The 13,137-nt window shown below is 59.2% G+C and overlaps 1 protein-coding gene across 1 annotated transcript; it reads left to right on the plus strand.

Moving 5' to 3' along the window:
* Positions 1 to 983: 983 nt before the first annotated feature.
* ZBTB48 (zinc finger and BTB domain containing 48) lies at positions 984 to 12,856 on the plus strand. Its single transcript, XM_038746144.1, has 10 exons — positions 984 to 1,627; positions 5,473 to 5,714; positions 7,787 to 7,898; positions 9,386 to 9,478; positions 10,159 to 10,245; positions 10,672 to 10,826; positions 11,062 to 11,198; positions 11,766 to 11,930; positions 12,253 to 12,341; positions 12,498 to 12,856. Exons 1-10 carry the CDS (start codon positions 1,043 to 1,045, stop codon positions 12,771 to 12,773), a joined length of 1,941 nt encoding a protein of 646 aa, XP_038602072.1. The 5' UTR covers positions 984 to 1,042; the 3' UTR covers positions 12,774 to 12,856.
* Positions 12,857 to 13,137: the final 281 nt, after the last annotated feature.

A 13,137-nucleotide genomic window follows, 5' to 3' on the forward strand; every position in this document is an offset into this window, starting at 1 on the left:
AAAATAAATAGAACAGATAGGTACAAGTAAAATAAATAGAGTAATAACCTGTACAAACATATATATACAGGTGCTGTGGGGAAGGGAAGGAGGTAAGATGGGAGGGGGGGAGTCCCCCGCCGCCTCTTCCCTCCCCTCCCGGACCCCTGAGAGGCCGTGACCCCTGAGAGGCGCCTTGACCCCTGCCCTCTTGAGGCCCCACCTCGGGCGCGCTGCGTCCGCGCGTCACGTCCGGAGGCGGCTCGGCCTTCGGCTCGGCTCGTGTTCGGCTCAGGCTCGGCCTTCGGCTCGGCTCGTGTTCGGCTCAGGCTCGGCCTTCGGCTCGGCTTCGGCTCAGGCTCGGCCTCGGCTCGGCTTCGGCTGGGGCTCGGCTCGTGTTCGGCTCAGGCTCGGCCTTCGGCTCGGCTCGGCTCGTGTTCGGCTCGGCTTCGGCTCAGCCTCGGGCTCGGCTCGGCCTCGGCTCGGCTTCGGCTGGGGCTCGGCTCGGCCTCGGCTCAGGCTCGGCTCGGGTTCGGCTCGGGTTCGGCTCAGGCTCGGGTTCGGCTCGGCTTCGGCTCGGCCTCGGGTTCGGCTCAGGCTCGGGTTCGGCTCGGCCTCGGCTCGTGCGTAACGTCCGGCGGCAGCTCGGCCTTCGGCTCGGCTTCGGCTCAGGCTCGGGTTCGGCTCGGCCTCGGCTCGTGCGTCACGTCCGGCGGCAGCTCGGCCTTCGGCTCGGCTCGGGCTCGGCTCGGCTTCGGCTCGGCCTCGGCTCCGCTTCGGCCGGGGCTCGGCTCGGCTTCGGCTCAGGCTCGGCTCGGCCTCGGCTCGGGTTCGGCTCAGGCTCGGGCTCGGCTCAGGCCTCGGCTCGGCTTCGGCTGGGGCTCGGCTCGGCTTCGGCTCAGGCTCGGGTTCGGCTCGGCCTCGGCTCGGCTTCGGCTCAGGCTCGGTCGGCCTCGGCCCGTCTTCGGCTGGGGCCGGGCCCGGCCGCGCCGCTCCTCCCCGGGGTCCGGCGCCCCCGAGCGTCGCCCGCCCCTTCCTTGTCCGCCGCCCCTCCCGTCGGACGATGGACGGCTCGTTCGTCCAGCACAGCGTGCGCATCCTGCAGGAGCTCAACAGGCAGCGGGAGAAGGGCCAGTACTGCGACGCCACCCTGGCGGTGGGGGGCCTGGTGTTCAAGGCCCACTGGAGCGTCCTGGCCTGCTGCAGCCGCTTCTTCCAGGGGCTGGACGGCCCGGGCGCGGCGGCCAGCGTCCTGCTCCCGCCCAGCTTCGCCGACAGCTTCGGCCTCCTGCTGGACTTCTTCTACACGGGCCACCTGGCCCTGGACGCCGCCAACCGGGACCGGGTGCTGCTGGCCGCCGTGGAGCTGTGCGTGCCCGAGGCCGTGGCCCTGTGCCGGAGCTTCGAGCCCCCCTCGGGGGACCCCGACGGGCCCCCGGGGCGGGGAGGGGAGGCCCGCGGCGAGGACGGGCCCGGGGCCCGGCCCGGCGAGCCCCCGGGGGCCCCGCCCCGGAGGAAGCCCGGCCCGGCCCCGAAGACCGCCGCCGCCTCCCTCCGCGACCGGGGGCCCCGGGACGGTCGAGGACCCGACGGCCCCTTTGGGGCACGAGGCGGAACCGTCCAGCTGCAGGGGGGCGGCATCAACGAGGTGGCGGCCCCGGGTGGGGCGGCGGGGCGACGGTGGATAATAACAACAACGACAGTAATGGGGAAGCGCCGTGGCTCGGCGGAGAGAGCCCGGGCTTTGGAGTCGGAGGTCATGGGTTCGAATCCCGCCTGCCGTGTGACCTGGGGCAAGTCGCCTCACTTCTCTGAGCCTCGGTTCCCCCAGCTGGGAAATGGGGATTGCGGCTGTGAGCCCCCCCGTGGGACAACCTGATCCCCCCCCAGCGCTTAGAACGGTGCTGTGCACATAGCGCTTAACAAAATGCCGTCATTAATGATGATGATGGCGGTTGCTAAGCGCTTATTAGGTGCCGAGCATCACCATCGTCGTCGGTCGTAGTGATCGAGCGCTTGCTGTGTGCAGAGCACGGGACTAAGCGCTTGGGAAGTCCAAGCTGGCAACAGATAGGGACGGTCCCTACCCAACAGTGGGCTCACGGTTTAAAAGCACTGTTCTAAGTGCCGGGGAGGCCGCAAGGCGATCAGGTGGCCCACGGGGGGCTCGCGGTCTTCATCCCCATTTGACAGACGAGGCCCAGAGAAGGGGACTTGCCCAAAGTCACCCGGCTGACAGTTGGCAGAGCCGGGAACCCACAACCTCCGACTCCAAAGCTCAGATCGTATTTATTGAGCGCTTACTATGTGCAAAGCACTGTTCTAAGCGCTGGGGAGGCTACAAGGGGATCAGGTTGGCCCACGGGAGGCTCGCGGTCTTCATCCCCATTTGACAGACGAGGCCCAGAGAAGGGGACTTGCCCAAAGTCACCCGGCTGACAGTTGGCAGAGCCGGGAACCCACGACCTCCGACCCCAAAGCCCGGGCTCTTTCCGCTGAGCCACGCTGGGTTCGAGGCCCGCCGGGAGAGATGTTTAGAAACCTTAGGGATGGAAATCTCTATTCAGCCACTCGTATTTATTGAGCGCTTACTATGTGCAAAGCACTGTTCTAAGCTCTGGAGAGGCTACAAGGCGATCAGGTTGGCCCATGGGGGGCTCACAGTCTTCATCCCCATTTGACAGACGAGGCCCAGAGAAGGGGACTTGCCCAAAGTCACCCAGCTAACAGTTGGCAGAGCCGGGAACCCACGACCTCCGACTCCAAAGCCCGGGCTCTTTCCGCTGAGCCACGCTGGGTTCGAGGCCCGCCGGGGGAGATGTTTAGAAACCTCAGGGATGGAAATCTCTATTCAGTCACTCGTATTTATTGAGCGCTTACTATGTGCAAAGCACTGTTCCAAGCGCTGGGGAGGCTACAAGGTGATCAAGTTGGCCCACGGGAGGGTTACAATCTTCATCCCCATTTGACAGATGAGGGAACTGAGGCCCAGAGAAGTTAAGGGACTTGCCCAAAGTCACACAGCTGACAGTTGGCAGAGCCGGGAACCCACGACCTCCGACTCCAAAGCCCGGGCTCTTTCCGCAGAGCCTCGCTGGGTTCGGGGCCCGCCGGGGAAGACGTTTAGAAACCTCAGGGATGGAAATCTCTATTCAGTCAATCGTATTTATTGAGCGCTTACTATGTGCAAAGCACCGTTCCAAGCGCTGGGGAGGCTACAAGGGGATCAGGTTGGCCCACGGGAGGCTCACGGTCTTCATCCCCATTTGACAGACGAGGGAACTGAGGCCCAGAGAAAGGGACTTGCCCAAAGTCACCCAGCTGACAATTGGCAGAGCCGGGAACCCACAACCTCTGACTCCAAAGCCCGGGCTCTTTCCGCAGAGCCACGCTGGGTTCGAGGCCCGCCGGGGAAGACGTTTAGAAACCTCAGGGACGGAAATCTCTATTCAGTCATTCAGTCAATCATATTTATTGAGCGCTTACTATGTGCAAAGCACTGTTCTAAGCGCTGGGGAGGCTACAAGGTGATCAGGTTGGCCCACGGGAGGCTCACAGTCTTCATCCCCATTTTACAGATGAGGTCACTGAGGCTCAGAGAAGTGAAGTGACTTGCCCAAGGTCACACAGCAGATATGTGGCGGAGCCGGGATTCGGACCCATGACCTCTGACTCCAAAGCCCATGCTCTTCCCACTGAGCCACGCCACTTCTCTATTCCCCGAAGCCAGAAAGTCGAGGGGGTGCCCCGCTGTCAGCGTGCTTGAACTGATTTGTCAGCGGTGTGGCTCAGTGGAAAGAGCATGGGCTTTGGAGTCAGAGGTCAGGGGTTCAAATCCCAGCTACGCCACTTGTCAGCTGTGTGACTTTGGGCAAGTTACTTAACTTCTTTTTCGCTGGATTACCGTTGGTTTTTCAACCAGTACCCTTACTGGACGCCGATGTGCTCATTCCCTTCCACCTCTCTGCAAATGTTTCCACCAGCTTGAGTTTAGCAAATACTAGTCTTGCTGTGCCCCGCTAATGAAGCTGGCAACTCCAAGCAAGGAGCACTCCGCTTGTGTTCATCTGAACAGGATTTCCTTCTCTGGGCCTCAGTTCCCTCATCTGTAAAACGGGGATTAAGACTGTGAGCCCCACGTGGGACAACCTGATTACCTTGTATCTACCCCAGCGCTTAGAACAGTGCTTGGCACATAGTAAGCGCTTAACAAATACCAACATTATTATTATTATTATTATTTCACCGGGCCATCACACTGTATTGCCTGGCCTTCCCAGCGGGTGCCGGGAGGCGATTGATTGGGGTGAGGGACGGTGCACCCCTTGGCCGTGAAACATAAACGTTTCCGCGACCCTGCCGGGCCCACATCCAGTTGGCACCCCACTTTTGCCCGAGGCACTCGCATCGTGTTCGAGGCTAGTCCCCTGCGCGTGTGTCACGCCAGGAGCCCTCAGGTTGGAGTATTCCTCGGCCCCAGCACCTAATGGGGTGGCTCAGGTTCAGCCACTTGGGTAGAGTTGGCTGGGAGGAGGAGGGGAAGCGCCTTACCGGCTGGGAAAACCAGAATTCCCCAGCTAGTTGGTCAATCATATTTATTGAGCGCTTGCTATGTGCAGACCACTGCACTAAACGCTTGGGAGAGTCCTAACAAGATAACGGGCACATTCCCTGCCTACTACGAGCTTACAGGCCAGAGGGGGAGGTGGACATTAATAGAAGTAAATAAAATGACAAATCTTTACGTAATAATAATAATGATGGCATTTGTTAAGCACTTACTATATGCCAAGCACTGTTCTAAGCGCTGGGGGGGGATACAAGGTGATGAGGTTGTCCCACTTGGGGGCTCACAGTCGTAATTCCCATTTTACAGATGAGGTAACTGAGGCTCAAAGAAGTTAATTGACTTGCCCAAGGTCACACAGCAGACATGTGGCGGAGGCGGGATTCGAACCCATGACCTCTGACTCCAAAGCCCGTGCTCCTTCCACTGAGCCATGGGGCAGGGCGGGGGTAGTGAATGAAAGGAGCAAGTCAGGGAGACAGAAGGGAGTGGGAGAACAGGAAAAGAAGGCTTAGTCAGGGAAGGCCTCCTAGAAGAGATGTGGCTTCAGTAAGGTGTTGAAGTGGAGGAGAGGAATTATCTGGCGGATAGGAAGAGGGAGGCCGTTCCAGGCCAGAGGCGGGCTGTGCAAGAGAGGTCGGGGGTGAGAGGTGTGAAGCCAGACCGGCCCGGGTGGGTGTCTGGCCCTGAGAATGGGGTTGGGAGATGTGGCTTCCTGGACTTAATTTACCAAGTTAATGGTGCCTCTGAGCCTTGAAGCCGATCGGAAGTTGCTTCACCCTTTGCCCCCTGCTTCCGTGGAGGAGACGCAGCCGCGGGACCCTTTGAAAACCTTTGGGTGACCGTCCCTCCCCTCCCTACCCCTCCCCTGCTCTCCTTCCCCCGCCCACCCCCCCAACCTCCTTTCGGTGCCTCTTCTGCCGTAGTGGGAAGTTGTGGTTCAAGTCGAGGATGACGGTGATGGAGATTACATTTCCGACACAGAGACTGTGAGGACCAAAAGGAAGTCAAATTTAGGCCAGAAGCCTGGCCCCGAGGAGCCGGTTCCGAGTGCCGGGACCCTGGCGGCTGAGCCCCCCGGGAACAGAAAAGGTACAGCTGTGCCGGTTGAATGCCCCACATGTCATAAAAAGTTCCTCAGCAAATATTACCTAAAAGTCCACAACAGGTAAACATTCTGTTTTTCTATTCCCGTTCCCTCCTCATCCTCTCGCCCCCCGGTCCCTGCAGGGTCCTCACTTGCCAAGTGGCAGATTTTGGTCCACAGGGGCGGGGGGCATATTCCCTGAACTGGCATCCTCGTGAATGTTCACTCCCTCAGCCACTAATGAGAGATCCTGCTGCTGGGGGAAGCCCACCTGGTCCCCTGTGCTGGGAGATGGGCTTGTGGGAGGGGGGCCCTGGGCCACCTTCCTGTGGGCATCTTTTAAGTGTTGACTGAAACCCAATGCCCAACTGTTGTTCTTTCTTCTGCCCTTGGAGGGGTAGGTAACAGCAAGTGAGCCTCAAGGGAAGTCTCATCTGGAAGATGGGGGACAGGGCAGGGGGTGACTGGAGATAGGACCTGAAGGTTGGGCAAGAAACTGAGCCGGCTGAAACCTGGGATTAGAGCGCGTGGGGAGGGGAGAGAGGGGAAAGAGGGAAGGGAAATGGAGAGAGGAGGCTCATTTTTTCCAGAACCTCAGCTTAAGGCTACTGGTGGAGTCTGAGGATGTGACCTTGAAACTCCCAAACTTGCAGTGGCGGAGACACGAGTGAATGTACCTCCCGCGGCCCCGTACCCCCTACCCTCTTTCCTCATTTGGATCAGATCTGATAACTTGCTTGTAGAAATTACAGATTTGTTGGTGGGCCATATCTTCTCCGTGCACTTTTTTTTTTTAATGGTATTTAAATGCTTACTATGTTTCCGGCACTGTACAAAGCACTGTTGTAGATTACGGTCTATCTTGTATCTATCTTGAGAAGCAGCATGGCCTAGTGGAAAGAACACGGGCCCGGGAATCAGGGACATGGGTTCTAATCCCAGCTCTGCAACTTGCCTGCTTTATAATCGTGGGCAAGTCAGTTAACTTCTCTGTGTCTGTTACCTCATCTGTAAAATGGGGGTGAAGGCTGTGAGCCCTATATGGAACGGGCATTGTGTCCAACATGATTAGCTTGGCCCAGAGAGCCTGGCATAGTAAGTGCGTAACAAGTACCATTAAAAAGAACAATAAAAAAAAAACCTTGCTAATCAGGTTGGACACAGTCCTATGCCTGGCACGGGGCTCACTGTCTTAATTCTCATTTTATAGATGAAGTAACTGAGGCACAGAAGTTAATGATTCGCCCAAGGTCACACAGCAAACACATGGTGGGGCCAGGATTAGAATCCCGGTCCTCTGACTCTCAGGCTTGGGCTCTTTCCACTAGGCCATGCTGCTTCTCCCCAAAAAGCAGACCCCAGGAGATCACCATCATCATCATCATCAATCGTATTTATTGAGTGCTTACTATGTGCAGAGCACTGTACTAAGCGCTTGGGAAGTACAAATTGGCAACATATAGAGACAGTCCCTACCCAACAGTGGGCTCACAGAAATGACTCTGTTGAGAGGTGGGGGTTGGGAGACCCCAAGGAAACCACCAGTCGCATTTCATCTTGCCCGGATTTTCCTGCTGGGAGGGGGGGGGCTGTCATTTGGGAAATGGAGTGGGACTGGGACTGGGTCCCCTCTTTGGGACAAACCTCACTCTACCCGACTGAATTCAAAACATCCTTCTGGCCTCACCTAGCCGGCCTCTGTTGCAGGGCTAGTCATCTTCCTTCCTCCTCCTTCCTCCTTTCTCCTCCTCCTCCTCCTTCTCACCCTGACCCCGGGACCCCGCAGGTGGCTGCAACTGTTTCTTCTAGCGATACTCAGGCCGGGGCTGGGGCTAGGAGCTAGTGCCCTGGGTCCTCCTGGCCCTCAGCTGCAGCTCTGGTGTTCCCTTGGTCTTCATGGTACTGTCCTGGAGGATCCTTGTGGGGAAGTGGGCGTTGCGGGAGGGAGGCAGGAGCAGTGGGGAAACTACTACTACTAGTGGTGGTGGAGGTAGGATTTATTTGAACGGCCCCTGGGTGCAGTGGACTGAACTGAGTGCTTGGGAAGAACCAAAGAAAGATGCTCACAAGGAGCTTCCAGTCAACGGGGAAAAGAACAGTGGAGGAAGGAAGCCCTCTGCCCCCAGATTCCTTGCGAATTCTCTCCCTTCCAGGAAACATACTGGGGAGAAGCCCTTTGAGTGTCCCAAGTGTGGGAAATGTTATTTTCGGAAAGAGAACCTCCTGGAGCATGAAAACCGGAACTGCATGAATCGGTCGGAGCAGGTATCTGGGGTGGGAGGGAAGGAGTGGGGAAAAGGGAGAGGAGAGGTTCAGGCAGGAGGAGCCTTTCCCTGGTTGAGGCAGCTCCCTGATTCCTCTGGGCCCCAGGTAGTGGCATGGGGAGTAGCCGGGCCCAGGCCTTGCTTAAGTTTGCATCACCACTGGGACCAAAGATCAGTTTCATCAACCCCTTCTCATCCGAGTGGTTCTGTCCCGGGCCCTTGGGGGATGGGAGAGGGCCTGGGGGATTGGAATTGGCTCAATCAAACAATCGATCGTATTTATTTATAGTAATAATAATGTATTTGTTAAACTCTTACTATGTACCAGACGTTGTACTAAGCGCTGGGGTGGTTACAGGCAAACTGGGTTGGACACAGTCTCTGTCCCATGTGGGGCTCACAGCCTCGATCCCCATTTTATCGATGAAGCAACTGAGGCACAGAGAAGTTAAGTGACTTGCCCAGGGTCACCCAGCAGACAAGCGGCACTGTACTAAGCGATTGGGAGAGTACAGTCTAACAGATACACTCCCTGCCTGCAACGAGCTTACAGGCTAAAGGGGGAGAATCTGCAGAAGGAGGGCAGAGGCCTGATCAATCCATCAGTGGTATATATTGAGTGCTGATTGTTTGAAAAGCACTGTACTGAGCGCTTCATTCAGTCAGTCGTACATTCAATCTTATTTAGTGAACGTTTACTCTTTGCGGAGCACTGTACTAAACGCTTGGGAGAGTACAGCGGGAGTTTGCCGGGCAGTGCTGAGCTGGCCGGGCTGTTGAAGGGAAGGCGAAGGGGCAGCAGAAGGAGCCTAAGGAAGGGGCAGGGCTCACTGCCGCGTTGGGGGGCTGGGGGCAAGAAGAGGCTCGGGCAAGGGAGTAGCTGACTCCGGGGTCCAAAAGGAGCAGGTCTTTCCTGTCTGCCTGGCTCCGTTTTCCAGGGCTGAGGGTGGTCTTGGGAGACACTGAGCTACCTAAAGGAATGCTCGGGCCCATGTTGGGTCAGTGGGCTGTGGGGAGGGCAAGCGGCCTGAACACTGCCCCCCTGGCCTGCCCCCACCCCAGGAGAAATTGGACCCAAAAGCCACCCCTGCAAGATCCGGGCTCCGCTCATGGCCAAGCTCAGTGGCCCCCGGTCACCTACCTTGACTCCAGCGCTTAGAACAGTGCCTGGCAAGTATGGTATTTGTTAAACGCTTACTATGTGCCAAGCACTGTTTGAAGCTCGGGGGTAGATACAAGGTAGGTTATCCCACATGGGGCTCGCAGTCTTAATCCCCATTTTCCAGATGAGGTAACTGAGGCCCAGAGAAGTTAAGTCGCTTGCTCAAAGTCACACAACTGACAAGTGGTGGAGCCGGGATTAGAACCCATGACCTCGTGACTCTTAGGCCTGTGCTCTATCCACTACGCCATGCTGCTGCTCCTACAGTAAGTGCTTAACAGATCCCATAATTACTGTTACTATTTTGTGTTCACCTCTCTGCCCAGGTCTTCACTTGCTCCATGTGCCAGGAGACATTCCGGCGGAGGATGGAGTTACGGATACACATGGTGTCCCACACAGGGGAAATGCCCTACAAGGTCAGTCTCTGGGCTTCGACGAGCAGAGCGGGGAGGGAAAGCTGGGAGGGAGCCGGCTCAGTCAGGCAAAGAGGGGAAGGGGGGGCACGTGGGCCGTTCTATTTCTGGGGTCTCGTTCCCCTTCTCTCTGCCAGCTCCAAGCCCTATGCCAGAAACGGTGGCATCACCACTTGTGGCAGGGACTCAAGGAATGTGGCCCCTACAGTGAGCTTGTGCCCACTGTTAGACTGACCGCAGTTGCCCTGTTTCCTTAAGGGTTCCCTCTCCCGCTCCATCTCCTCATCCCATCTCCTCATTCCCATTTCCCCATGCAGTACCAGAGTCATGTCCATGTGCTCCTGGAGAGGAGGTAGCCATGGTCCTCCCAGTGCCACCCCTGCCCCCAGAAGATGAACCCAGCTTCCTACCCCGCTGGAGCCTCAGATCTGGCGCCCGCCCCGCGAGCCGGAGGGTGGTTCTCGAGGTGCCGTTTCCAGGCCCTTTGCCCCAGCTGGGCCCAGCGCTGCAGCATTTAGGTCCTCGAGTTCCAGGATCATGTTTCTCCCGTGTTCCTGTGTGCAGAGCACTGTCCCGAGACACACACACAGCAGGACAGGTTCCCTTAGGGCACGCTGGCCCTGCCCCAGGCGGGTCTCCCCTCCCTCCCCAAGGCGGGGGCTGACGTCAGGTTCTGGTTTCAGTGTTCCTCCTGCTCGCAGCAGTTCATGCAGAAGAAAGATTTGCAGAGCCACCTGATAAAGCTCCACGGGGCTCCCAAGCCCCACGCGGTGAGTCCCGCCTTGGCCTTTGGGGACCCAAGGGGAGGGCTGGGGCGGGACCCTGCCTCCCTGACTCCCCGGGGCAAAGGAGGGCAGAGGGCAGGTGGTTCCCAGGCCGAGTCCCGCCACCCCTGCACTGTAAGCTTGTTGTGGGCACGGAATGTGTCCCAAGTGCTTAGTACAGTCCTCTGCACACAGTAAGTGCTCAATAAATATGGTTGCCTGACTGGGCACCTGGGAGGAAGGAAATGGCCTAGGAGAGAATGCTCAGCCCCCATAGCCCTGGGTCCCGGACCTCTGAAGCCTGCGGATCAGCCCCCCTTCTCGCCCCTTGGAGGACCCTGGGAGACAGGACTGTGGAAAGAGGCGGCTCTGCCGAGAGGCCAGACCCACAAGTGAGCCCTGACCTTGCCCTCCCCACTTCCCTGTGGGCAGTGCCCCACCTGTGCCAAGTGCTTCCTGTCAAGGACGGAGCTGCGCCTACACGAAGCCTTCAAGCACCGCGGGGAGAAGCTGTTCGTGTGTGAGGAGTGCGGGCACCGGGCTTCCAGCCGCAATGGCCTGCAGATGCACATCAAAGCTAAACACAGGTGCGGGCGGCCGCGCCCCTCACCCAGCTGAGGCCAGCCTGCCCCGTTGTGTGTTGTCCCCCGCCCTGCGCTGGGCCCAAGGGAGGGGACTTGGCCCAGGCCAGGCTTGGGGAGGGGGGGTTGGGGTGAGGTGCCTGGCTGCCCCAGGTGTCCTTGGGCTGGGCTGGGGAAAAGTGGAGTGTTCTGCCAGGGCTGAACGCCACTGAGCTCCCTCTCTTCTCCCGTAACCTCCTAGGAACGAGCGGCCCTACGTGTGCGAGTTCTGCCATCACGCCTTCACCCAGAAGGCCAATCTGAACATGCACCTGCGCACACATACCGGCGAGAAGCCCTTCCAGTGCCACCTTTGTGGCAAGACCTTCCGGACTCAAGGTATGGGCTCCCCCACCCGCGGCCCATGCATCCCGTCCCTGGGCTCGTCCCTCCCCGAGCCCTGAGGGGACTCAGCCGGACTCCTGCCTTGTCTGGTCCCGGCCCCAGGGCCGTTCCTGGGCAGCAGCTGAGAAGCAGCATGTTCTAGCGGAAAGAACACGCGCCTGGGAGTCCGAGGACCTGGGTTCTGATGCCGGCTCTGCCACTTGCCTGCTCTGTGACCCTGGGCAAGTCACTTCACTTTCTGTGCCTCAGTTCCCTCATCTGTGAAAGGGGGATGAAGATTGCAAGCCCCATGTGAGGCAAGGACTGTGTCCAACCTGATTATCTTGTCTCTACCCCTGTGCTTAGTACTGTACCTGGCACTTAACGACTACAATTAGACAAAAACAAACAAAACCCATCTTCCCTTCTCCAGGGTCCTAAGGGTCCAGGCCCGGCATAGTGACCCACCCCGCTGCTCCCCAGCTAACTGCAGCCCCACTGAAGGGAAGCTGAGGGCCGGTATTGGGCCTCCCTCCCCCGTCTCCTTCTCTGATCCCTTCCCTCCCCTCCCTCCCACCTCAGCGAGCCTGGACAAGCACAACCGCACCCACACGGGCGAGCGGCCCTTCAGCTGTGAGTTCTGTGAGCAGCGCTTCACTGAGCGGGGTCCCCTGCTGAGGCACGTAGCCAGCCGCCACCAGGAGGGCCGGCCCCACTACTGCCAGATCTGCAGCAAAACCTTCAAGGGTAACGGCCCCATTTGCCGCTTCCTGCGCGAACATGGGAGGGGGAATCCTAGGATGGGTTCTCCGGCGGGGCATCCCGCGGGCCCCTGGGACCGGCTGGATGGAAGGGATGGAGCCCGAGGAGGGTGGAGGAGCCAGCCCCTGTGGACCGAGGTCTCTGGGGCCGTGGCCGGGCTCCCCCGCTCTCTGCCCTTCCCAGGACGGGGATGGTGCTTGCTGGCTCCTTTAGCCCAATCCCACCTCCTCCCCAGAGCCTGGGCTAGGTGTGAGATGGGCTCCCAGCCAGGCTGAGGAGCCGCATCTCTCTCTCCTCCCTCCTTCAGCGGTGGAGCAGCTGCGTGTGCACGTGCGCAGACACAAAGGTGTGAGGAAGTTTGAATGCACCGAATGCGGCTACAAGTTCACCCGCCAGGTAGGGAGGGGCGTCCTCCCCGGTTCCCGCCCCGCGGGCCACTGCTCGTGCGCTCTGTTCTCGGGCCTTCCGATCCCGTCCCCCCCATCCCCTGGCAGGCAGCGGCTCTGGCAGACCGTGGCCCCAGCCCTCTGCCCTACTCCTCTCCCCCATCAGGCCCACCTGCGGCGGCACATGGAGATCCATGACCGTGTGGAGAACTACAACCCACGCCAGCGCAAGCTGCGGAACCTGGTCATCGAGGACGAGAAGATGGTGGTGGTGGCCCTGCAGCCGCCCCCCGAGCTGGAGGTGGGGGCGGCCGAGGTCATCGTGGAGTCCCTGAGCCAAGGCGGCCAGAGACTGTGCACCGAGGACGGCTTCCCCAGTTCGGACGGCATGGACCAGTCGCTCATCCTCACGGCCACTATTCCCCAAGACTGTGACACCTAGCGCTGACCCCTGGGCCCCCTCCCAACCCAGCTGCCAATAAAAGGTGGCGCTTTGGACTCAACCGTTCAGGTTGACCACGTGTCTTCCTTGGCCGTGGCTCCCGGAGCTGCAGGGCCTGTGCCCGCCCCCCTGGGTCAGAGCAGTGGGGTCAGGTGGGGATCTGGGCTGGTCTATTCCAGTTTTAAGGTGCACCTGATGCCCTCTGTAAGGTAGAGGGAGCATCCATTTTGGCAGGGAGACGGGCAGGTATCCACAAAGCACTGCTTCCCTTGAAGTTGACTCCCCGGTTAGGATGGGCACGTGGACTCTGAAGTCCACCAGGGAGGGGCTTAGAGCAGCCTGGCCTGGCACCCCCTTGACTTAA

This window comes from Tachyglossus aculeatus, chromosome 5, assembly GCF_015852505.1.
Source record: "Tachyglossus aculeatus isolate mTacAcu1 chromosome 5, mTacAcu1.pri, whole genome shotgun sequence".
Taxonomy (NCBI): Eukaryota; Metazoa; Chordata; class Mammalia; order Monotremata; family Tachyglossidae; genus Tachyglossus; species Tachyglossus aculeatus.